Source organism: Larimichthys crocea, chromosome XXI, assembly GCF_000972845.2.
Source record: "Larimichthys crocea isolate SSNF chromosome XXI, L_crocea_2.0, whole genome shotgun sequence".
In the NCBI taxonomy this organism is placed as follows: domain Eukaryota; kingdom Metazoa; phylum Chordata; class Actinopteri; family Sciaenidae; genus Larimichthys; species Larimichthys crocea.
In genome coordinates this window covers 15,675,277-15,701,270 of record NC_040031.1, presented here as the reverse complement: position 1 = coordinate 15,701,270, position 25,994 = coordinate 15,675,277, and the positions used below count along the sequence as shown (strand labels likewise).

Below are 25,994 nucleotides of genomic sequence, written 5' to 3'. Positions count from 1 at the left end.
CATTTCAAGCATCTTCATCTCTTTCTACATCCCCCAGGACAAATACAAATCTGGCCATGCCTGGTGGACAATCACTGTACAGGGTTTCAGAGGCGGTTCTGGCTACATTAAGTTAAGTTGACGTGACAGTAAGGGCGCCCACTCCACTAACTTGACGTGGAAACGAGCAGTATAGAAAACTGGCCATAGATTGCGCCCTGGGCGGTCGCCCACATTGCCCATAGCAAAAACCGGCCCTGCAGGGTTTTATGAATTCTACAGTAAGTGTGCATGAGGCTTCTGTAAATCATCACTCACTGTTTTTAATTGACACACCTTGTTGAGCCCAGTCATCTAGGTCAGGGGCAGGCCACGTTTGTCAAGCACATAAACGGGGAAGAGTCGAATAAAAGGGCTGCAGCAGATGGTCGTGCAGCAATTTTTTCTGCTTATGTGGTTTCATTTTATCCCTACAGGCCTTCATGGTATTTTGAATTTCCCTGGGTTATGTACTCACTCAGTCATGTAAGGTAAATGAACCATCCATAATGTAAATGAGAATGAAAGAGAGATTGAGAGAGAGACAGCGATGCAAATGCAGTGGTGCCCCTGGTGTTGGGAGGGAAGAGAAAGAGATGTCAGCGTTTTCCCACATTTCACTTTCAAATAAGCCACAGCTGACTGGAGAGAGTCAAACCTTTCGCACTGCATATACCAAATAGTGCATTTACTTACTAAAAGAGTCAACTAAATATGAATTTTTAAAAGTCAAAAGTGTCACAAATGTGGTTTGTTGTGTCATTTATATCCTCCTTGTTTTGGATTTGCATGTAAAAAGATGATTCAACAGTCCTGGCTCCGTCATTTACAGAGTTGCTGACTCTCTCTGACGGGCTGGCAGGAGTTATGTGCGTTTGTGTTTATTGTGGTTAAACCTCCACACCCACTTCCCCTATACCCACTTAACACACAAAGTCCCAAATGCACTGTTTTGCCATTTAGGAAACAGAAAGCACTTTTGTAAATAGTTAATAGCTTCCCAGGGACACAGGATGTGTTTTGAGTGCAGAATAATCACTGTTGGAAATTCTTGTCTGCCTGTTCAAGTCACAACACAAGGTAACCACATAACAGCGCTGCTGCTGTCTGCACTCCATCTCATTTCAATCAGTAATTACCCGGCATATTTGCACTTGGCACTGCGGAACATGATGCAAGTTATTTTGTGTCCTCGATGAGAAATATTTCCTGGCATTTCGCTGCTTCCAAAGTGTTGCAGCCAATTTGATATTAGATAAATATTTGAGCTGGCATGCAATGAAGCGTATGTCAGATGAGCAAAAAGCACTGGCACTATGGATGCGTTTAGCTGCTCAAAGGGAAGAAAAAGACAAGGGAGAGGCCTTGTCTGTTCTCCATTAGAGTCCACTCAGTTCTTCTACAAACAGAGAGGATGCTAGCCAAACAAGCTTATTCAAGGGGGTTCTGTGTGGACCGTGTTAGCTCAGCAAATCCAGCTCCACAAACATGCTTCAAAGAATCCTGCTATCTCCGCAGAGCCTTTGATGTGGGTATTGATCATGTAGCGGTCTGTGAGAAAGAGGGATGCAGCGGAGGTTTTAGTATTGTGTTCTGGCTCAGATAGAATAGATAATAGCAGAAACACGCACTCCCATCGTGACGTGCTGTGCTTCAGTTATGACAGCTGCACAACCATTTTCTGGCTCGGAGGTAGATGCGATTAGGAGTAAAAGACAAGGGAAGAGCAGAATCAGATCACGTGCCCCGAGGACAGGTCATAGCACATTATATTTACCACAGTGGAGGAGTCTGAGCAGAATCCTAAATAAAGTCAAAACACAAGAGTTGACAGAGGAGAGCGCCGCGCATTTAGGTGACATTATAAACAGTCTGAGATTTGTCCACCCACTTCTAAATGTATTAATACATTTCATAAGGTCACCTCACCCTCAGGAGGAAAACATGCAGAACAAAAACACATTTTTTGATAGTTTCTGGTGTCGCACTACACTGGCATGAAAAGCAAAGCAAACAAACAAAGCCAACACTTCCAGAATCACACAGTCACGCTGTATGCTATAGAAAGACAAACAAAGTCTGTTCTTCTTAGCATGGTAAAACAACCACCCACAGCCCTGCTCCTGTCTCACACTGAGACCATTAGTCACAATGATTTCTCTGCCAGCTGTCCTGGTGTTTGCTTAAGCTAGCCTCGCAGGCAGGTTGAGCCTCATTTGAATTCTCACTTCAGTTTATTAGGTATGCGCTGGATCATTAGTATCCAGTAAGGCAGATGCAGATGTGTTCCTCAGGTAATGTTCAAATGCAAACCTGAACGGCCATTAATCATGCGGATAAACGCACCATGAAAATAGCGTGCTCTGTGAATTATATGAACCCGCAGTCATCCTGTGTTTTTGCTTTTTGGAACAACTGTCCCATTCACCTTGTCAACAGCAGTCGCAGCCAGTGCTCTAATCTTATTTGTGCACATGGATGCTGTAATCTCAGCCTTTATACTCATACCTGGCCCTGTGTGATAAAAGTTGCTGCTTTATTACCACTAGAACGAATAAACTTCACAATTCAGCCATATCTAATGAATTAAATAACAACTCCTTAAAGCGCAATGTGTAATTGCCTACCATTTACAAAGTGCAGTGTGCAAGGTACTGGATAAGAGCAGCAATGTGGCAGACTATTTTAAGATAAACAGCTGATGTGTGCGTTCAAAGAGGCTTTTGTGTTTGCTTTTGCGTGGGACTTTACATGCAGGGATCTGACTGAGCTTTATGCAGATATGAAAATCATGTGGCGCTATTCCCCCCTCTTCCAAATGCCACCTATGATTGTTCACAGATAAGCTCCGGTGTGAGTAATTTGCATGAAAGCATTGGCAGGACAAATGTTTGAAATACCGTTCTCCTTCTCTTTCTGTAGCAAACAAGGACACTGGTATCAGTTTAGTGGGTTAATATGAGGTGTTTTTAACACTCATCTTTGTACTTGCAGAACTGAAGCTAGAAGATTCATGCGACGTGAGAAACTTGAGTCAATCTCCACCACATCCAAATACCATTTAGTCATCATACGTCAGCTTGCATTGTGCCATTGTCGGTACAATCATTTCTGGCATCTTCCTCTCCTTTCACTTCATCAGCAAACTGCTTCAAGCACTGCTTAAATAATCAGCCAACTGCACGCGAAGCCCGGTTACTCCACTGCGTTAACTAGAGGAGATCAACCACTTGTAAAAAAGCAGTCGGATTTTTCTGTGAGGGACACATTGTGGTTACAATGAAAGTGAGTCAACGGAAATCAGTCATGGCATACTGTCACCACAGCAAGGACACAGCCAGCTAAAAGTGCAGCCAAGCCACATATACTGGGCAAGGAGAATACACACAACTGACAGCTGCAAGCACTTAGTCTGCTGCCAAGAACAAAGACAGGGAGGAAAAAACACTATTCAGCCCAATTTGGCTATAATGAGTCTACACAACAATGGCTTCCAATATTTTCACTAAGAAATAAGTCATGTCTTGCATTACATTTGTCAGAGGTCAACTCTCTCAGTGTTGACATGTAACCACAACAACAAGCACAAGGAGAAATGGATTCCTCATTACAACTTTAGGTGGAAACAATAGCGTGCACATCAGGCAATAAAACGGACAGTGACAGACCTAACATCTGTTCCAGTCCTCTTTGGAAAAAAAAAAGTCATCAACTGCATGAAGAAGGAGCAGCGAAGTGACATATCGGACTAAAAAAGCACAGAGCAGGAGGAAGAGGCAGCAGATGGGATGAGGTGTTCTGAACCACTTACCACATGTGCTTAAGGGTCAGAGCAATTCTCATTCAATGTGCTTCTAAACAGCTGAAAAACCAAACTTTACCTCGGGGAGTGTGAGTTTGTGACTCTTTGACCCATCTGCTCGTCACAGCCGTGGCAGCAGAGGAGAGCGTGGGAGCTTTTACTTTTTATTAACACTGAACACGGTGCCTCATGCCTCCACTGTGCATTTTAGTATGCATTAAAGCAGAGGAGCGTGAGGTGAGCAAGCAGTGAAGTGGGGCCTTGCGAAAAAAAAGGGAAAGAAAAAAAGCCAGATGAGTCCCAAGAGGATAGGAGATGGGCTGAATGACAATTGACTGGCTGTCAACACTCATCTGCATCCGCATATCTTTCTGGCATGACACACTTAGCTGGCAGGCAGCCACAGCCTTGACATATGAAGACGTAGTGTACAGACCCCTCTCAGTGCCTTTGATTTGCAAAGCTCTGCTCTCATGCAGTATTTACTTGTGTTTCCCACTAATTGACTTTCATTGTCAGAGATTGTTATCCTCGCCACGAAAACAAAGGCAGAAGAACTAGTAATGGGTTCTGATTTAAAGGACAGCTGTGGTTGGGATTGAGGTACTTGCTTCGACATGCCCTTCAAATCAGCAACCATTCAGTTGTTATGATACAGCTTTGGGAGCAACCGAAACCACCATCATTCCTCAGATGCCCCGTGCAGCCAAGTATAGAGTGCTACTGGATAGGGTTACACTTTCATCACACCTATTTAAACTCATGCCCACATTTCACAGCCTGATTCAGTACAGCGTGTTAATCGTGTAAGCAGAGAGAGGTCATGAACCTGCTGCTCAAGTCAAATTTACCAAATCAAAATAGCTACTGTAAAGCTGCTATAATCCATATTTTATATTAAAGCAACATGATGTAAGATTCTGTGTTGGTGAGTTTGTTGTTTTGGAGTGTACTTTGTATATACACCCCACTAAGTATGTGCATTTGTTATGATTACATTACTTTTGATTAAAAACTAGCAAGTGCAACGACACAGCTCCGGTTCTGGCACAACACTGTCTCAGCTCTTTGTCAGCTTTCCCCACTAGCTCCATAAAATAGTTAATCCAGTTTTCACGAAAAGTTGTAGTTGCTGGTGTGAAAAGTGTCATTTGTAGTGATGAACCTACAGCTTGACAGTGCTTTAAAGCACCCTTTGTTTTGACTTTGGGCCCACACTTTTACTGTTTTGGTTCACCCATCATTCTTGTAGCACTGTTTTTAGCTGCAGCAGGCAGTTGTTCTCAGCATCAACAACAAAAATCTCTAAAAACACACTGTACACCACCTTCTCAGCACCAAACAGCAGACAGACATAGTCAGCAACTAACTAGTGTGGTGGAACATTTAACAGCTGAGGAGCCAGAACAGTTCCCTGAGGGGTAAATAAAGAACATTGGGTTAACATTCAAGAAGAGATGTGCTCTTGTGTAAATAAAAAGCTGTTTGCTAGTAAGTTTGTCAAATCAGCCTAAAGCGTTTGGTTAAGGTTACTATGCCAAAAAATCAGTGGGAATTATATCAACAGGCTAGCTTTTGTGCTGTCAGTGAGTAAAATAACTGCTATCACAGTAAAAAAAAAGCTAGTGTTAATCAGATATGGTTGATAAAACGATTATACGACAGGTATGACAGTGGACAGTGCTATTTTTGAACCACTGAATTATGAATGGCCTTCATCAGCATCATAGATTGGTGTGAAAATGATTTCATCCTGGCTGTGCCAAAAGGCAGCTTAAGACCTCTTTATCAGAGCCATTGAAGCAAAGAGTCAAAACATTGCAATTAGGCTTGCTCTTTTAAAAATCTGAGATGGTCTAATTGACTGTGTATTCAAGTAGAACATCAGAAATTCCCTGCAGCAAGTTTAATAACATCGATAAGCATAATGCATAATCGCAAGCTTGACGTGCTGAAACGCAGAATGATGTATTCTTACCATACAGTTGGATGAATGTTGTGTTTAAGACTTCGTTTTACGCAGTTTTTTCTTTATTTTCCTCAAGTGTCTCTTTGAAACTGGTAATACTGATCAGGGACTCAACAGGAGTTTCATAATAACATCTTTATAATGCTCAAGCCACTTGGTTGTGGAGGGTTTGCAGCGAGTAGCAGGGGGATAATAGTGTGATGTAGCACATCAAACAGACGCTGGTCAAAAAGTGAAGCACTCGATATCTCATAGGAGTGAATTTAATGGCCACTGGTTGCTCTTGGCTCTTGACCCTTTCCAAGAGGCTCCATGTTAGTCACTCTCCAGTGCTTTCCAATTGAAACCCAGCCAGACTGGTGCTAGATGAGATTTCAACTGTCCACTCAAAGCCTCGGATGACTGTACCACTAGCTTCAGCTGGTCATTAGACTGCTGATGCCCAGTTGATAAAACACAGCGAAACTGGACACTGACATTTTGAAAAGTTTGAATTTTGCTGCAGTTTTTCAAGCTGGAGGCTTTTCTCACACTCCACTGACTGCTGGCAGTGTCTTGAAATGCATCATACATTGTTATTCAATCAATAATTCAAAGTATACTTTATGCCTTTTTAGCATAGCCAAAAGCAGCATAAACACAAACACAGTGGTGGAAAGTAACTGCATACTTTTACCCTATATCTCTCCATTTTAGGCTACTTTATGATTTTACTTCAGTATGTTTAAACCATTACATTCTGACAGTTATAGTTGTAACTACATTAAATATCACTGCTTTACATGCAAAACATATGAGCCACATATAAATTAGGATGTATTGTTATGGATTAAAATATAATAATATTTAATAATAATATCATATCATATAATTAATCTAATATACTATAATAATAATATAAAGTTTAGAAAGAAGTTGAAATTAGCTTTACCTAAACCAGCTTCAACAGTAAAATGCTGCTTTAACAAAAAATAATCTAATATAATAAAAAGGGTATTTTCTTACCTAATGAGTACTCCTACTTGTAAAGGAGTATTTTTATGGTGTGATAAAAAAAAGAAAAGTAGGTTATGACTAAGTAGAAGGCCAGGACACACTCCTGGGACCCAGCTGACTCAACCTGAAAGCAGCCAACCAGATTAAATTAATAAAGATTTATATACAAGGTGTCTTGTTTAACATAATGAATATCTAATCAAGTAAGAAAGCAATCTCTGCAAAGTAATTGAAAGCAGACTTTGTTTATAGTACCGAGAATATTGCTACACTCTTGGCACAGGATCGCCCAGAGCTCAAAGTCGACATTAAATCTGTTCTCAAGCATCGTTTTGAAATAAACAGGGAGTCTCTGCTTATTATCAACAGTTCTGCTGACTGCTAAGGATTGTTAATCTGTCATTTTGAAGCAACTGCAAAGATGTAAAAATGTATCACAGATGACACAAATCTGTGATTCCATTCAGCAACATTCATAAAGTTTGTATTTCTTGTCATATTAACTTGCCTACAGAACAGTGTCTCCTCATGGTCGAGGCCTCAAGCAGAGCTGCAGTGCAGCTGAACCTGCATGATTTATATTGTGCTGCTGTCCTGTGCTGCCATCTAGTGTTAACAAATGATCCTGGCGCTAGCTGATATGAACATGACGCATTGTATTTGCCTGTGTATATAAACACAACAAACTGGTGCTGCAAAGGAATTTTATTCCTGTGTTTACAGGAGAGCTCAGTATATTATTCAAATTCTACTTGAAGCTCATAATTCAACAAACAACAGACAGAAACAGTATGTGGTGTACAAAAATCAATATTGTGACAGCTTCACAATATCTCCCTGTGCCAAGTAACAAATGTGACTGTGGTATTATTACACACAAACATGCTAAAAGAATCTTTTCATCTGCAGTAACTAAATATTTACCACGATCCCTGCCTGAATTAAACAACACGTGTAGTATTTTAAGTATCTTACAAAGAAGCTTTGGAGATCCATGCATGGTGATCACTGGAGCAGCTGGCGTCTGCCTTTAGGTTTTCTGCGCCTAAAGGGAACAGAGTTAATAAAATATGTGTACTGTGAATAAATTCTCAAATGTGATCTATAAAAGATGACAGCTTACTTGGTGATCCCTTGATGCCCACGGCCAGGACCTATGTTTGATCCAGCCCTCATCTCCATCGCCACAGAGCACTGCGAACAAAAGACAAATTTGGTCCCAAATCTGCTGTGAAGTGTCTGTAAATTTACAATAATCTGAACGATGGCAGCTGAGATGCATTAGCAACAGCATGGTGAAGATAAACTCTGCAAACCCTGCATGGAGTCACCTGAGGTGGATTATGTACAGGAGACCAGATCTCCAACTGGTGTGTCTGGGGCACGTAGGTGGGAGTGAAACAGGGAGTGCAGTGTGTAGGCGTGAGACAATATGCAGGTGACATTATCAAGGTACAAAAATGAACAGGAACAATTCCAAAACAGACAACACGGCAATTTCAAAGTGAAAATGCCAACAAACGTCCACCAACACTAAAGAGACTGCCACAAACATTAAACCGTACCGGAAACACGATTCCAAACTGAAGCAGTTGTTGGTCACTTGCGCCCCCTACCAGCCCATTAAGAGAAGTGAGGAGTTGTTCAATGTTGGTGTAAAACAGACCAGTCAATAAAATATATATATATATATATATATATATATTTTTTTTTTTTTTTAAGTGTCAATCATTGCAACCAAGAGACGTCCTTGAGAATACAATCATACATGTGTACATAAGAAGCTCATGTTCGAGATCAGATCTTTCGTCTGAGCAAAAATCAAGCAATTTGATGACTTCACTTTTTATATACAACAAATGATTAACTGATTAATGGAGAAAATAATCAGCGGATACTGAAATAAGTGTTGTTGCGTATGAAATTATGACAAAGATTTTCCAACCACAAGAACAAAAATACATTCAGATGTGTTTTAGAGTGGCCACAAAGCTGCAAAGTCATATTCATTACTTGATCCATCAGATTTTGAGAGACATGCGGCGCTTAATCATTATCATTGTCCTACCCTTGTCTCCACGTCAGTCCAAGCTCCATCTGATCCATCTCCATTGGCAGGTTTGCTGTCTGAGGATTTTCTTTTACGTCTTCAGACACAAATGGAAATGGAAAAACATCGTTATGAAATTCAGCCAATGTGCAGTTAATCGCTGGCTGCAGGCTGCTACCTTGGGACTGTGGTGAGCTCCTGCTTCAGTGTCTCGATGTCAGTGAACTGGACAGCCTGTCCTCCTCCTCTGGTTTTAATCACCTCACCCTGAAAAAAAAAGAAGTACGAGGGAATAACAATTCTCTAATCGGCCTTACTCATGTCATCTGGAATAGGAATTAAGGTTTTTTGTAGAAATCTAGAAATGACATTCTAAACAAAGACTTTTCATAGTTATCAGTGATCAGGCTCACCACAGCCATGTCGACAATGTGGCTCTTTTTTTCTTTAGCTTCGCTACTGAATTCAGTAACTTCGATGTTTACTTTGTACAGCAGCACACTGTGCGTGACATCTTTGTTACACAGTCTTACACAGCCAGTCTTGCAGTGTAAATGTAGCACAAGATGCAGACATTTTTAAGAATCTTGTCAAATCTTCTGTTGTAGTGTACTTACCTTAATAAGTTTGGTCTCTATCTCACCATCAGAGGCAACCTCCTGATGTGTTAACACATATCTGTCACACTTAGACAGAGCCTTCTCACTGGGCGCAGACACCTGGATGGCATTGGGGATGACCGGCTGCAAAACTGTTCCCAGGTCCAAGCTGGAGGAGGGTTTGTGGTCCACCCACTTCTCCCCACCAGCAGAGCAAGAGCGGCGGTGCAGCGGCCGCACTGGTGTAAGCGTCTACACAGCAGGGTGATAATTGAGAAAACAAACACACATAAAATTAGGGCCGAGGATATCTATCTATAGAAAACTTCTGCATGACACCTAAAGCCTAATCAGAGAGATCAGTTTTCTATATACAAGCTCATGCTGCTGCTTGTAGCTAAGTCACTGACCCTGCAGCTTCTCTCAATTAGGTCAAGATTGAATGGAGGGGAGTTGGCATCTTCTTCCTCTCTAGTGTGACACACAGCTGTCCTCCTGGCCCGTCTTGCTGAGAGGCCTGCTGGGGACTGGGCACTTGTGGGCGTACTAGGGGAATAGTAACCCTGCCTACTATCCTGGGCCACCCTCTGTTCCCATGCTGCGATGCAGCTAGTCACAGAGAAAGAGTTACTGGTACTGGGGATTGGGCAGGTGGGCCTTGGCTCCATTTCAACCTCCTCAACTTGAACAGCCTCGACTGGATTTGACACTGGCCTCGGAGAATCAACAGGGCTCTGCGGAGCAAAGTGGAAAGAGGATGCACGTTCAGATACAGTTAGTAAGAAAGTATATGGTATGGTATATGGTTAAATGGTACAGTAGCTGGTGGCACAAAAGCAACAGCAGTAAATACAACACTACTGCAATAAATTCAACTTTCTGAGAATTATGTTACAGTTTTCTTGAGAGTCTCAAAGAGTGTTGTTATTTTTGGAGTTGCAACAATTAGACTATTGACTAATTCATCAATGGAAAGAAAATAAATCCTCTCTTCCAATGAGTGATTAACCACTGACATTTATGCTCAGACATTTGATGGTTCCAGCTTTTTGAACTCACAGTTTTGCACAAATTTGAGTGTTTGGATGCTTTTCACAGGTTTTCCCTCTATTGTTCCAGCTTCCAAAATAGGGTTATATTATACATTATATTAAGTTGAATATTTTTGTGGTTTTGGACTGGTATGGGCAGATCAAATGATTAATTACAGATATAATATGCATATTAATCTACAATAAAATAATTGTGATTTTGTTGCCTACTGTATGTAAATGTGATTACAAAATAACACCTTAAATATGTTTGTTTCAGGAAAAATCAGTTGATTTAATTTATTTAATTGGCATCAATTTTATTATTTGTAAATCATTCTCTGGTTTCAGCTTCTTTAATTTGAGGATTTGCTGTTTTTTTCTGTTTTAGATGATTGTAAGTTAACTATCTTTGAATATCGTTTGGGCCAAGATGAGTTTGAAGATGATGGATATTTTTCATAATTATCTGATATTTTATAGACTAAACATTTGTGTACTTACTTGTACTTAGTTGTGGATCTATTCCAGAGACAACCACAAACATTACCAGACAACTGAATCAACACTTTTTATGAGACATTCATCAAAAATGTAAAACTAAGTTTCATAACAAGCTGCAGGTCTAATGCACTGCACTGCATTACATTATCATGTACAGTAATTATATTAATGCAGCTACAGCCATCACATTGGGATTAGTGATGTTAGTCCACTCAGGAAAGTGTTTTAATTGTAGGGAGAAGAGCACAGTAGCTGTTAACTTAAGGGACAGAATTCTGTTAAACTCATGTCATCAGGTCATATCAGGAGTTCGGCAGGTGACATACAGGGAGGGGGGAAGGCGAGGCTGATGTCTCTGCAGGGAGATATCCCTCTCTGGAAGGCTGCGTAGGCTGCATAGGATCAATGTGTTGATCCTGCAAAACAAGAGACATAACGCCTGAGTGCAACATCACATCACATCAACGTAAGTGATGACTGGTTAAATTAAAAAACTGGCTAATCAGGAGTGACATACAGAAAGGGATGAAGGCGAGGATGATATGTTTGCAGGGAGATGTTCCTCTCTGGACGGCTGCTTAGGTTGTGTCTGACGTGGTGGAGGATCAGGACGAGCTGGAGTCTCCATCACAATGGCCTTGAGTTGATTCAGTTTCTCGTCTCTCGTCCAGAGCTTGCTTTCCATCTCCTGCTGCACCACATTGATGCGTCGGCCCTACATAGCAAGAGGCATAATGTTAAAAAATCTAATTCAAGGCAGTAAACAGATTGTGATACACAAAAGGCAACTTGATTTAATTCTTCATTCTTCTTCTGAGTAACTTACACATTCTTCTTCCCACTTGAGCTGGATGTCTGTGACCACACTGTTCATGCGCTGCTCCAGGCATCTCTGGTCAGACAGTTCTCTCTGCAGCCTCTGCTCTCTGGTTTCTAGCTCATGCTGCAACAAGCGCTTGTCGTCCTCATAGATTTCAGTCATTTTCTGCAGCATGTCAATCTGGAGCGGGACATTTAAGGAACTAAGGAACATATTAACCAGCAACCTCCACGGGGTTTGAATGATTTTGTCTCTCACCTTTTGTTCTTGTGTCTTGGCTTTCTTCTCCAAGCGCTCGATCTGTGCCTTGTTGTTCTGGATGATAGTGTCTTTCTCTACCAGTTTGCTATCTTGTTCATGGATAATATTCTCAGTGGAAATTAAGTTGCTGTCCACTTCCTGAAGCATGGACTTCATCATGCTGGCTGATATAATATGAAAGAGAGTAAGAGAACATGTGAGCCAAGATAAAAAAAATCCAACTTTTCAAGAAACCTAAAATGTCAAAGCCCAGATGTGAGTGCTAAGCTAGAATGTGAGCAGGCACCTGCTTCGGTGTATTTGTCAATCATCATCTGCCTGATCCTGTGTCTGTTCTGCAAAGCTTCGATCAGCCTGGGCAGAGTGATGTCATCATGAGGGTCAGTCAGCTCAGAGCAGGGCAGAGGTGGGATGTTGTAGAGCAGCTGGCTCATAACAGAGTCTAAGGAAAGTAAAGTAAAAAGAGGGAATTATCTTTACCGCTAAAAGCTCTTTGCACAGTAGACAGTATTCTAGCAAAGTGTCACAATTAACAACATAGTGGTATCAGCAGATCTGGCTACCATGCTCCTCCAGCTTGCGAGACAACCCCTCTTCAAATGCCTGGTTTCTATGGCGATGGCGTGGCGTGGACCCACGGATGGGGCTGTCCACTGATTGAGCCATGTGCGCCTCGTGGGTCATCTCTGCAAACAGCATCACCAGCACAAAGGACAAAAACAATCAGCACAGAGCACATTTGTTAGTTAGGACGGTCAGATGATGGAGATTTTAAAACCAAATGAATTCTGGTTCTTGACACGGTTCTGTTCAGGATTTAACAACAGTCAACAATGAATAATCGTCTTGTTAGTAATAAACCTGCCTCCTGCATAAACAGCCTACGTGGTACGTGGTATAAAAAGTTAGAAAAACACTAAATTACACAATTAGATTAAATTCTGTACTTAAAGCAACATTGCATTAATATTTCAAGTTTAGATGCATTAAATTAAATTAACGGGCAACTGTAGTGTAACTGTACTGTGGTGTTACTATAGCAACCACACCAGCTATACTCACAGGCAAAGCTACAAGGCTACAAACTGTGGTTGCACTGTAAAAATAGAAGTAACTGTTTAAAAAGAAACACACAGAAACTTCTCCACAGCCACTGATCCCTGCCTGCGCTGACAATTATCATAATTATAACTAACTTATCACGTTAGTTAGCATACGGATGCTGGCTAGGTGGCTAACTCTAACTGGTTTTCTCTCATTAAGAACTGGACAGGAATCACACAGGATGATTTGGACAGTATATAAGACCAGATACAACAATTACATCACGCTCAAAAACACAAATTACATCTTTTTTAAACGCATTTATCAGGAGATGAAACCTACCTGATGTCAGTTGGAAAAGAACTGCAGGACTCCTGCGCGCGCGCACACACACTTGGGCAGTACGCACGTGCTGAACTCGTTAACGGTTACGTTGTTGTAGTTAGCCCAGTAAAGCTAATGCTACATAATAATGTGCTTTAACTTAAGCTAGAGTGTAAAATAATGACTACTAGTTACTTTCTAATTAAAACAGCTACTGAAATTACTTGCACCGTCATTACTTAGGGTATAGCCTCATAACTAGTTTAAGGTTGTAAAGTACTAACTAAGGCAAAGACGACCAAAGATGGCACTGACTCTTAGCATCCACACACCTAGACCTACAGGTTCATTACACATTTAGGATCTACAGACTGTTATGGGATTTTCTATCCTTAGGTAACACGAGGTCACGTGTGGGCCTTGAGGTCCTCAGCAGTATTAATTGTTTGTTTTTGACTAGGTGCCACCATTGTGGTGGCCAGGGTCGAAGAGACCTGTTGCTGCCTTCTTAAACATAATAGATAACTTGCCGTTGACGTTCCTATGTGCGTAAACAGACATCTGTGTCTCCAGACTAGAATATGCTGACAATAACACGTCCAAGGGTAAAGACATTCTCTTTGACTAATTCTGGGCGTATACTATTTGTGATGTTATCTTTGGGTTTAAAGTCTATCCACAAGCACGAGTTTGTCAGAATGTGAGACCGACTGAGGCACTTCTGATGGACTTTGAGAGTGTCTCTAATTCTCCTCGGCCAAGCGTCAATAAATAATACAGCAAAAGGCATCAGAGGCTCCTGAACACTTTCTTTCTTCCTGACCTCACCATTGAACTTTGACTTCAGCAATTTCTACCACAACACAGACTATCTGCATTACATTAACTGACACCCTTTACCTTTAATTTAACATCTGTTGGACCTTTTTTTGATTAATATCTTGCACGCTTTAGATATATTCTGCATATTTCTGTGAACCTTTGAACATTACCTGGTGAATACTTGCACAACTGTACAGCTCTTTTTATTTTAAACCATTTTTCCCCCTTGGTTACATACATGGTAATAAACCTGATTCTGATCAGAATCAGAATCAGAAGTACTTTATTAATCCCCGTACTGAAATTGTTTAATCCTGAGATATATATATATATAGACAGTTTTGTTGTCATAAGCTTTCTGGCTGCTTAACATCTTAGCACATTAGTAAGTAAACAGATTAGGCTTTTACAAAAATCTGGCATAAAATTAATGAACAAATGATGCTGTTTTACCATTAGTGACATTATATTGTATATATCTAGCCTAGGAGCATGTGCAACTATTAAGTTGTTAGAGTTATGTTTGAACTTATCAACCGCTTTTATTTTAGGAATGCATGAATCATAACTAAGTAATAACTTCTGTTATGACTAGGCAAAGTTTGAACATACTTGTAATAGGCTGATGTCTACTTTGTCCAGATGTAGAGGAAATATTTGCAGAAGCCCTCAGCAGGTGGAGAAGGGGAGATATCCTCAGCCTGTTGCACCAGCTGTGTGAAAGTTCAAACTTAGGCTGGTTATTCACCACTCTCCAAGTCTGTGTAATTAATGATTCATGTTTCATTATTTTTGTTAAATGTTAGTTAAACCTTGTTACTAATTAAATGTAGGAAATGCAGTCTTTATACACTCTTGGCACAGAATCACAGAGCTTAATGTCAACATTCAATCTGTACTCAAGCATTATTTTGATATAAATTATATAGTTTTTCTTATTATCCTGCTGACTGCTTAGGATTGCTCATTTGTTGTTTTAAAGCAACTGCATAGATGTTAAAATGTATTATATGACATAAATCTGTTTCTCTTCAGTGACTTTCATAAAGTTAGAACTGTATGATTTATATTGTACTGCTGTCCTGTGCTGCCAGACTGTTCAGAAACTCTTACTGCTAGTTTCTGGAGCATGTTAAAAGCCAAGTTTCCATTGTATCTGTCTGGGGAAAGAAAAACACAACAAACTGGTGCTGCAAAGGAATTTTATTCCTGAGTTTACAGTGAAAGCAGTTTTATCAGTGTAAGAAAAGAGAATTTTATATATAGAGAGAAAAAATTCAACTTGATTATTCAAATTCTACTTGAAGCTCATAATTCAACAAACAACAGACAGAAACAGTATGTGGTGTACAAAAATCAATATTGTGGCAGTTTCACAATATCTCCGCATGTGCCAAGTAACCAATGTGACTGTAGTATTATTACACACAAATGTGCAAAGACTCTTTCCAGCAGCAGGGCCACAGTAACTAAATGTTTTCCACCATCCTTGTCTGAATCAAATAACACTTGTTTTCTGATGGTTCAAATACAAAATATAAAATATTTTACATAGTAGCTTTGGTGACACATGTTTGCATATATAAAAGCATGGAAAATGTTTAAATATTATCACTAGAGCTAAATATAAAAAAGTTCAGACTATTGCACAACAGCCAGATGAGGACAGAGGGAAGTGATCACTGGAATAACTGGCGGCCTCTTTTAGGGTTTTCTGCGCCTGTAAAAGGGAACAAAGTTAATTAAATACTGTGAACAATACTGTGGAAATTCTCAAATGTGATCTACAAAAGACGCCGGCTTACTTGTTGATCCCATGATGCTCATAGCCAGGACCCATGTTTGATCCAGCCCTCATCTCAACGGCCACAGAGCACTGCGAACAAAAGACAAATCAGGACCCAAATCTGCTCTAAAGTGTCCGTAAATTTACATTACTGCGAATGATGCTAACTGAGACGCATTAGTAAAAGCACAACGAAGATAAACAGTTTGTTCCTATATGTTAAATATTGTCTATGCCTGCAATTATTATATGATGTCAAGCTGGATTATGTACATAAAAGCACACAGATATCTAATTAGGTACATTGCTACTGTAACCCAATGTTGAAACTGTGTTGGGATGTAGTGATTTAACTGTCTGTAGTTAGATGCAGATTTTAGCAGGGAAAGATTAAACCAATGCCGATATGGTACAGTGAATTTCTAGGATTATATTCTTACATATCTTTTCTAAACTGAGACACACACACACAGCGGGAGTTTACTGGAGATTAATCAGTATCGTCATACCCTTGTCTCGACATCAGTCCAAGCTCCATCTGTTCCATCTCCACTGGCAGGTTTGCCTTCTGAAGATTTTCTTTTGCGGCTTGAGACACAAAATGGAAATAGAAAAACGTTAAAATATCATTAGAAAAATCAAGCCAATGTGCAGTTAATCACTGGCTGCAGGCTGCTACCGTGGGACTGTGGTGAGCTCCTGCTTCAGTGTCTCGATGTCAGTGAACTGGACAGCCTGTCCTCCTCCTCTGGTTTTAATCACCTCACCCTGAAAAACAAAATAGTATGAGGGAATAACAATTTTGTAATATGAAATGTTACTCATTTCAGCTGAAATACGAATAATTTTTTTTGTGGAAACTTAAAAACAGCAAGTTAACAAGTGTACCACATGATAAAAAGGAAAGTAGACAAATGACACGTTCTAACCAAACTGTGGGTCCAGTTCAAGAAAATATTTGGGATCAAACTTTCTTTTCCTACAAGCCCCATTGCGTTTAATAACCTGGTTATCCCATCCAATGAACACATAACATATCACGACTGGCAAAGAAAAAGCAGAAAATGCTTCAAAGACTTGTGTCTGGGAGGTCCAAATGTCTCCTCCTTCAGATAGTTCCAAAGCAGACACTTTGTGTGGAAATATCTTGCTTTCCCAAGGCGCCTTGGTTAGGTCTTTAATCCATTAACCAAAGGATCAGTAGCATTTATCTAAGACTTAATATCAGGCCTGAAATGTGCCGTCAATCTAAGTCAACCCAAGCTGTGATAGATGCAACAGGGCTAATGTTTCAAACATGAGATTGTCACAGCTGTACAGATTGTTCTTACAATTAGTTCAAATATAAAAGATCCTGTTGCAGCTTACTTACCTTGATAAGTTTGGTCTGTATCTCACCATCAGAGGCAACCTCCTGATGTGTTAACACATATCTGTCACACTTAGAAAGAGCCTTCTCACTGGGCGCAGACACCTGGATGGCATTAGGGATGACCGGCTGCAAAACTGTTCCCAAGTCCATGCTGGAGGAGGGTTTGTGGTCCACCCACTTCTCCCCACCAGCAGAGCGAGAGCGGCGGTGCATTGGCCGCACTGGTGTCGACGTCTACAGAGCGGGGTGGAAATTGTAAAAGAAACATTAATCTGGAACTAGTAGGCAGCAGATATCTTCAGTTGTAGGACCACAAATTCAGGTAAATCTGTGTCCAATATTCTCCCTGATTAGTCGAGGGAAAAATATCTGCTTAGCCTAATCAGAGTTTTCATTATACAACGATATGCTGCTACCTGTAGCTAACTCACTGACCCTGATGCTTCTCTCATATATGGGAGGGGAATGGTAACCATGCCTGCTGTCCTGGTCTCATGCAGAAATACAACTGGTCACAGATAACAAGCTATTGGTGCTGGGGATTGGGCAGGTGGGCCTTGGTTTCATCAACTCAAGTGACACTGACTAGCCCTGGCTCTGGCCTGAGAGAACAGAGAGCCGGCACAATTACAAACATGCACAGTTAGTACAAAGAAATCATGTCTTGTGTTATTGCGTTAACATTTAGGTTATTTAGTGTGAACGTGTTATTTTTATAGCTGCACCAATTAGACAACTGATCAATTAGTTGATCAACAGAACAAAATAAATCACTGCTTATTAAGAGAAGTGACTCATTGAGGTTATTGTTCAAGTAAAGATGCCAAACATATGACAGTGATATGAAGGGATCACTTCAGTGAAAGCAGAAATTGATTGGAATTAACTGGCAACTTTGATTATTTGTAAATCATTTCCACAATGGTAGTCAAGAGCTGCAGGACTAATGCACTGTACTACATTATACAATAAAAGTCATCATCTCTTTGTCATGAGGTGATATCATGAATTAGACATGTGCTGTAGATGTGCTTTGTCAACGCAACATACAGGCATAGGCGAAGGCGAGGCCGATCTCTTTGCAGGGAGACGTTCCTCTCTGGACGGCCTCTTGGGTTGTGTCTGACGTGGCGGAGGCTCAGGACGACCTGGAGTCTTGCTTTCTGTCACAATGGCCTTGAGTTGCTTCAGCTTCTCGTCTTTCACCCAGAGCTTGTTTTGCATCTCCAGCTGCATCGCATTGACACGTCGGTCCTGTGTACCAAGAGGCAGAAAGATTGAGTAAAACACTATTAACCAGCTAGGCTTAAATGATAAACACAATACAGAGCTTTAAAAGACACTATAGCACATAAGGCTACTTAATTAAATTCAACAACTGTATTATGAGAGGAGCAATCTTCGAAATGACAGTCTATTTTCTAACTCTGTAGCTCTAAGGGCAATAGCCAGTGTTTCTGGGTTCGGCCAATGCGTTCCACCTCTTTTGACCTCCACACGGACGGTTTCCACCTAAGCCCGCTCAAATGTTGATTCCTGCTTGGACTAAAAATGGTAACCAAAATGGTTTCAGTGCCAAAATCTCCCACGCCTACAGATTCTACATTCACGTGCAAATATCAGTTTGTAGTTTACAAGAGATTTAAGAAAAGTGACTTACACATTCTTTCGCCCACTTGTGCTGGGTGTCAGTAACCACGCCGTGCATGCGCTGCTCCATGCGTCTCTTGTCATTGAGCTCCCTCTGCAGCCTTTGCTCTCTGGTCTCCAGCTCATGCTGCAGTGAACGCTTGTCGTCCTCATAGATTTTTGTCGTTTTCTGCAGGATGTCAATCTGGAGCAGAACCATTTAACATGGAGAAAAACATATGCTATATATATTTAGTTCTGGGATTCCAGTAGAGTAGCTTTGTATAATTCAGTTTTTCACACATTGGCACATCATTCCTGTTCTGGGCAGAGTCAGCTAATAGAACAGCTAGCTGTATGGCTAACTGAGCTAACTAGCTAATGGCAGCGACACTTTGCAGCAGTCAGCTGTAATTAGTGGCTACTTTTTCACAGCTATATGTCCAGGAAACTCTCAAGAGTTGAGGCAAAGCCAGACAAAACGGTGAACCAGAAAAAGCGGTACATCTGTACAACATTTGTCTTGTAGCTTGCTCTTTCACTGGTGAAATAACTACTTGGTGTTGTGTTGCACCACGACTTGCTTCATCTCACTTTCTACAATATGGGACCTTGAAGGAACTGAGCAACACGTTTACAAAACGAACGATCCAGGAGGTTTGAATGGTTTTGTCTCTCACCTTGTGTTCTTGCGTCTTGGCTTTCTTCTCCAAGCGCTCGAGCTCGGCTTTGTTGTTCTGGATGATTTTGTCCTTTTCTAAGAGTCTGCCGTTTTGTTCATGGATAATATTCTCATTGGACATGTGGTTGCTGTCCAGTTGCTGAAGCATGGACTTCATCGTGTTGGCTGATATAATAACATGAAACAAGAGAACATGTGAGTCAACATAGGGAATACAATCGTGGTAATCTGAACCGTCAAAGCCCAGATGTGAGTGTTAAGCTAGAATGTGAGCGGGCACCTGCTTTGGTGTATTCGTCAATCATCATCTGCCTGATCCTGTGTCTGTTCTGCAGAGCTTCGATCAGCCTGGGCAGGGTGATGTCATCATGAGGGTCAGTCAGCTCAGAGCAGGGTAGAGGTGGGAGGTTGTGCACCAGGTGGTTTATAACAGAGGACATGTCTAGGGAAACAGAGCAAATTATCTTGACTGCTAAAAGCTTTTTTTCTGTTTTTAGAAGTGCACATAATATTCCACATATTAAAAACATGCACAAATACAGTATTGGACCAAATACATAGTTCATAGCTTACCTCTGTCTATTGGACCACCTCGCTCCTCCAGCTTGCGGGACAGCTCCTCTTTAAATGCCTGGTTTCTATTGCGACGGCCCGGGGTGAAGCCACAGATAGGCCTGTCCACTGGCCGAGCCACTTCCACCTCCTGTGTCATCTCCGCAAACCGCATCACCAGCTGGACAAACAGCACATTTTGTCTGTCAGGCAAAAAGTGGCTTGCGTGTTTACTCAAAGTAAAGTAGACAGGTCAAAAGCAGGATGAACATACCAAGGTTTCTTCGTAGTCGTCGGCTTTAGGGTTGACACAAACAACCATTCTGACTTTGCCCTCTCCGTCAAAGTAGTTCTTGAACAAATGGGTTACTTTCGAGTCTCTGTAGGGGACCATCTATCAGAGAAAAATGACATTAGCTACATAGTTCATCAGCAAATATGAGTGTTCAGCTTTTGACGTTCATACCTTGTTTGTGCCACACATCTGGTTTTCTCGAAGTATCTCGATGCATGTCCGTAGATTCAGCAAAGACTGATTAATGTTACCTGCAAGGTAAGAATGTTGTTTAATCTTACATGAACTTTAACCGCAAATAAAACCACATTTTTGACGTTTAATGGTAACAAACCTGCTTCACGTATCCGGGTGCCTTCTGCTCCGGTTCTACCGGTGCGCTCGCTTCCTGCCAAGTCTACCAGGCACAGCTGACTAACAGTCACCTGGTTTTTATCCTGAGAAACAGGATTGGAAAACACGTCAATATCAAAACTGGTGATAATATTTCTGCGGGACCAGACATTTGGTTTCAGTTTCAACATACCTGGAGAATGTTGTCACCATCTGCATCAAGAGGTGCCTGAGCCAGTTTAATAATGAGCACACTGTGGGAGCGACTGGACTCTCTGTTCAGGCGGGTGTTGGCAACCTTCCTCCTCTTCTGACCTGGAGCAACATAGTAGAGGCACCTCTTTTCAAACATGTTTACTCACAGATAATATCTTAATATGCAATTTCAACTACTCTAAACTATTTTAGAAAAACTCCAATAGAGTCATTTAATTCCTGCAAGACCTGCTCAGAGAGAAGATTAACAGAGGTCATTTCCTGGCCAGAGCTGCCCCGGAAGACAGCAGTGCCAGGTCAGTCACATCTACAATCATCAGTGCAGTATTTTTACCTTATTGCCTAAATTTGACTATTTGGTTTCTAAGTATAGCTCTCACCTTTCCAGAACACTTGAAATGCCTCCTCAGCAGACTTGACTTCGACCTCCATACATCCAGCCACATACATGTTGTGGTTCTGATCCTCTCTGAGGATTTTTGACTGAGGTGGTCTATATTGAGAAAATTAAAGTGTTAGTAAAGAAGAAAACATGGAATTGCACTTTCCATGCAACAGAAGTGGAGAATCAAACATTTGTAGGGAGGGGATATTCGTGTTGCTTGATTCCAGCCACGGAAAATGATCAAACAGTGACAATCGTGAAGCGCCATCCAAAGCAACAGACAGAAGGTTTGGGGACATTCAGGGGATTTGCCATAACAAAGACTACAAAGCAGCAGCGGGGTGATGGTTATGGTTTTTCGGACTACAGGAACACTTGTCAACACTGGAGCCAGCACTGGTGTAGCATGTAATCAGTGACCCTTTCAATCAGCCTTTGGTTGGAGTTGAGTAATGAACCTCAGCGCTTCCTGGATTCTGATGAAATCAGTACAAAAATTTGGCATTGAATGATTGCTCAGATTCATACTTTTAACTTATTGTTTGATTTAAGTTGTAATTTTGCCATCTTGACTACATTTTATTCAGACAAAGTTCTTGTACGACTGCTTGTGTTTTCGAACTTTGGCTTTAGCTTGAGATTACATTAAAAAAATTTAAATCCAGATGATGTTGTTTTGGTATCAAAACTGAAACTCACCATCACTTGTACACAAAGAATTCAAATGATAGCTAGTCCTGTTTCTGGGTAACTTAGTTGTTCCACCTCCAGCATACTTTTTTTTTTTTTAAGTTTGAAAATGTCACCAGTGTTGACAAGATCCCGAATACAATCTAGACTACACATTTATGTGTAAGAGGGAAAATTCATCTTGATCAGGCAACTAGTCTGATGTCTGATGTACGAGTATTCACTGGTCACATACATGAACTCAGTGTTCTGGCGCACAGGTGTGCCTCCACCATTCCACCTAGTAAAAAGAAAAGACAATAATTTTGTCTTCCGGCTACTCTGACATAAAATAATCACCTCTAAAATCCACTACACGTATATAACATTTGTAATGTTTGACTACTCTAAAATAATTAAATCATATCTTAAAATGCACACTTCTATATCTGTATTGTGTCCTTTAACTTTACTTTTCCTGAACTCACTTTGGTTTGATTGCATCCTCCTGAGTTTCCTCCAGGAGATCATAGATGTAGTTGTTATAGATTTCTATGTAGGAGACAAAGATGCTGTAGCTGGTGTCCTCGTCTACACCATCTGCTTTATAAGCCTCCTCTGGCTTAATCATGTCTGCAATTTCAGGATCCAGCTTTTGTCTGAAATCAGAGAAGTGATTTTCATGTTACACCTGTTACACTGTAGCAGAACGCAGGTATTTCACAGGATTTAGACTTACCGGGCTGTAGTTGCTTTGGGAGCAGGCAAATTGTTTTCTCGCCTTTGGCGCTCTAACAAAGCATCGACTTCATTCTGGACCTCCATACCATTTTTGTCATCTGTCTTGAAAACCTGGGGGGAAAAGTAAGAAATTAAATTAATAATTGCACGATTTAACAAAGAATTATTTGAGTACAAGAGATGATCAACACTATTCATTACATATCGTTTGGCCTGGTAGGGTCCTATACTGTTGAAGATCATGTCAAGTGAGCGAGGCAGAAGTCCACCTAGGCCTGGGGAGCCAGTCATGGTGAAGGTCTTTCCACTTCCTGTGACCCCGTACGTAAAGAGCAGACCTGCAATGACCAGAGAGGAGAGAATCAGCCTCCAATATTAACCTCAAAGCAAAACAGCTCTCAGTTCCTGAGTAAGATTAAGTAAACAATATCAGGCTATAGTTTAATTGTTCTAAAAATAAATGTGTCTCTTACCATTTTTTCCATGTATGAGGTCATCCACAAGAGGTTTGGCCACATGCTCAAATAGGTCCATCTGAGATACTGAAACTCCAAATACTTTTTTGAAGGAATATTGTGTCTGAAAAGCAAAATGGGGAAATACATTTAAAATATAATTTAGTTTGGTCAACAAACCGCATACAAACACTAAAACCAACACGTTTTCATTTTGCCTCAGTACTATCTATCTGTCCCAGACTTTGTGACACCACACCCATTATTTCCTGGTCATAAAGAAGGTATTTCAATTTTACAAATAAGGGTCTGTTATGAGGTTTCCTCCCAGTTTGATATGCCTGGAATACCTCCAAAGGGAGGCGTCCAAGATCCATCCCTAAACCACTTTAACTAGCTCATTTAAAAAGGAAAAGAGGAGCGGTTCTTCTGTTAGCTCCTGTCTGAACTCAACAATGGATGGATTGCATAAAACCATCTCGCATGTGAACAGCATGATATTCCTTAAGAAAGAGCTGGTGGATGTGGACTTGGACTGCTGCTGTGACCTGGACTCTGATAAGTGTTAAAAATTGAAATGGGTACAAAAGGCTACATTGTTTCACAATGAGCTTGGCAATGGGCAGTGTACTTTGGTAAAAACTTAACCAAGATCAAGCAGTGCATTCGTCATCTACAAATTAATTTGGTACATTAATTTATGGCAGCAGCATCATGAATGTGGAAGTGGCTGAAAATAAACATATAAACATTGCATGCGTTTAATTTTTATAGTTTCTGCTGAAACTCTATGTCTAAGTTATATCAGGCTTTCAGGAAGCATTGTTGGCTTTTTACAGATTTGTTTACATTAAGAACAATGCAGAATATCACCAGCCTTATCTTTTAAACCAGGCAGATAAGGCACATTCACACCATTGTGTGAGTGATGACAAATGCCACTGCAGTTTCCCCCCCTAAGTGCCCCAAACAGAGAGGAAAACATAAAAACCAGGGTTCACTAGATGTCTGACCTCTTTGTATTCTCCATTTCGGTTTGTTTTGAAGCCTGCAGGGGCGTGCAGCTGGATGGTGGAGCTGCTGATCACTTCAATGCAGCACTCCTCGCCTTCCTCACCGAGGGGTCGGACACGACAGTACACCTGAGTAAAAAAAACAGTCAGATGTGATCCACAGGGACGGACGGTGTTTATTCATTTACTGATGCTTTACCATTGTTAACTTGAGGACTCAAATAGTAGCAAGCTTTACATGAACACTTACAACGTGGCCAAATATTTGCATATCATATCTCAAAGTAATGAATGCTACAGTTTGTGTTGTTTGCCAAGTCTCGGAAAAACTCATTGACACTCACCCCGACCGGGTCTTTTTGGTTGCTGGAAGGCGTTTTCTCACCCCGACCGGGTCTTTTTGGTTGCTGGAAGGCGTTTTGGGAGGCCTGCGGGGCGTTTTACCCTTCCTGGAAACAATTCACAGTTGCTCAGCTCATACATTGTTAGCATTAGCACTAGCCTTTCATTACAACAAACAGGGGAGGTGCTAACAAAGCTAACGGCTCATTAGCCCCGGGCTAACGTTACGGTTAGCCGTTTCGTGGACAAATAGCTGAGATAAACTGTAACATTTAGCCCTTAAACAAAAACTAAAACATCTACTTACGCGTGTCTGTTCATGGTGACCGCTTTAGTTTAGTTTCGATGTTGTTGCTTCTACAATTTTTGAACTTTCCCTCCGCCTCAAACCAGAGGACGTTTTCAAATAACGAGCCCGAAGCAGCCAATCAGACGCTGGTCACGTGTTTCCGCCTACACCCCCCTCGAGCCTTATATGGAAACTACAAATATGTAAACTATCTCTAACAGTCACCAGATAAACTGACACCAGACAGACACCAGACATAAAGATAAAGAATAAACCAACATAATTCATGTCTTAATGAACTAAAACAACAAATAAAAACTAGTTTCAAGTTTATTTGACATGTGCAGGTTAACACAGGGTCAACAATATAATGTAAAGAGGACCATATAACTCTGAAACTATGAAATATATAATAGTACAAGTCTATAACATGGTGGTAAAGCACTTTAAAACAATAAATGAGACAAGCAGATCATTTAAAATACCAATTGCATATGATACTTAAATAATACTTACATACAATATATCAATTGTATATAATACTTAAATTAAATCTGAGACAATATTTATCTGACTAGCATGATCGTCTTAAAATCCATAAATATATCATGTGTTTGTGTTTTGATAGCTGTGTGACTAGTATTTAAAAAGGTTAAATATGTTTTATTAACTAATTAACTAACCGCATTATTAAATAATTTAAGGAGTTATATAGTTATATCTAACACATTTAGATACATATAACTCTTTGAATTAATTATATATGCAGTATTTTTTATGCAAACCTTTATTGAAAACTGTACAGACAATCAGAATATACATAGAAACAGACAAGTGGGAGATATATACATATATCTGTTTATACACAGTATAAACAGTATAAATAAAGTCTGAACGCTGATCTGACGTCAGTTTGTAGTCCAGCATAAACACCAAACATGGCGTCGGCGGAGGTTGTTGTTAAGAAAAAAACACTGACACCTACCGGCCATCAT

The 25,994-nt window shown here is 40.6% G+C and overlaps 2 protein-coding genes and 1 non-coding gene across 5 annotated transcripts; all 3 read right to left on the bottom strand.

Annotated features, from left to right (window-relative positions):
* Positions 1–7,452: 7,452 nt before the first annotated feature.
* Positions 7,453–13,248, bottom strand: LOC104922332 (kinesin-like protein KIF23). Its single transcript, XM_027273084.1, has 13 exons — positions 13,215–13,248; positions 12,614–12,736; positions 12,337–12,492; positions 12,048–12,214; positions 11,796–11,969; positions 11,487–11,684; positions 11,296–11,385; positions 9,845–10,168; positions 9,453–9,686; positions 9,014–9,102; positions 8,854–8,932; positions 7,909–7,979; positions 7,453–7,830 (listed from the first exon to the last, which is right to left on the bottom strand). Exons 1-13 carry the CDS (start codon positions 13,231–13,233, stop codon positions 7,791–7,793), a joined length of 1,764 nt encoding a protein of 587 aa, XP_027128885.1. The 5' UTR covers positions 13,234–13,248; the 3' UTR covers positions 7,453–7,790.
* Positions 13,249–15,425: 2,177 nt separating this feature from the next.
* On the bottom strand, positions 15,426–25,156 carry LOC104922333 (kinesin-like protein KIF23). 3 transcript variants are annotated; one of them, XM_019277194.2, is made up of 23 exons: positions 25,018–25,156; positions 24,754–24,817; positions 24,369–24,497; positions 23,374–23,479; positions 23,102–23,238; positions 22,899–23,011; positions 22,648–22,818; positions 22,416–22,460; positions 21,486–21,598; positions 21,083–21,204; positions 20,891–20,993; positions 20,728–20,807; positions 20,536–20,655; positions 20,283–20,442; positions 19,990–20,151; positions 19,708–19,874; positions 19,059–19,232; positions 18,449–18,652; positions 17,399–17,632; positions 16,706–16,794; positions 16,536–16,614; positions 16,046–16,116; positions 15,426–15,960 (listed from the first exon to the last, which is right to left on the bottom strand). In XM_019277194.2, exons 1-23 carry the CDS (start codon positions 25,029–25,031, stop codon positions 15,945–15,947), a joined length of 2,673 nt encoding a protein of 890 aa, XP_019132739.2. In that variant the 5' UTR covers positions 25,032–25,156; the 3' UTR covers positions 15,426–15,944. The 3 variants fall into 3 exon arrangements, with proteins under 3 accessions (XP_019132739.2, XP_019132740.2, XP_027128884.1); XM_019277195.2 differs by lacking the exon at positions 22,416–22,460; XM_027273083.1 differs by lacking the exons at positions 15,426–15,960; positions 16,046–16,116; positions 16,536–16,614; positions 16,706–16,794; positions 17,399–17,632 and adding an exon at positions 17,840–18,000.
* Positions 21,334–21,430, bottom strand: LOC113744288 (Z30 small nucleolar RNA). Its single transcript, XR_003461421.1, has one exon. It is a non-coding gene; the product is annotated as a Z30 small nucleolar RNA (small nucleolar RNA).
* Positions 25,157–25,994: the final 838 nt, after the last annotated feature.

Bases quoted from the DNA above. Each gene is read 5' to 3' on its own strand.
- LOC104922332 (XM_027273084.1), bottom strand. The intron at 12,493-12,613 runs GTAGCCAGATCT...TACTTTCCTTAG, and splicing joins TCGCAAGCTGGAGGAGCATG to ACTCTGTTATGAGCCAGCTG. The intron at 11,685-11,795 runs GTAAGTTACTCA...CTTGCTATGTAG, and splicing joins TCAAGTGGGAAGAAGAATGT to GGCCGACGCATCAATGTGGT.
- LOC104922333 (XM_019277194.2), bottom strand. The intron at 23,012-23,101 runs GTAATGAATAGT...TTTTCCCCCCAG, and splicing joins CCTACCAGGCCAAACGATAT to GTTTTCAAGACAGATGACAA. The intron at 16,117-16,535 runs GTATGACGATAC...TTTTGTTCGCAG, and splicing joins GGACTGATGTCGAGACAAGG to TGCTCTGTGGCCGTTGAGAT.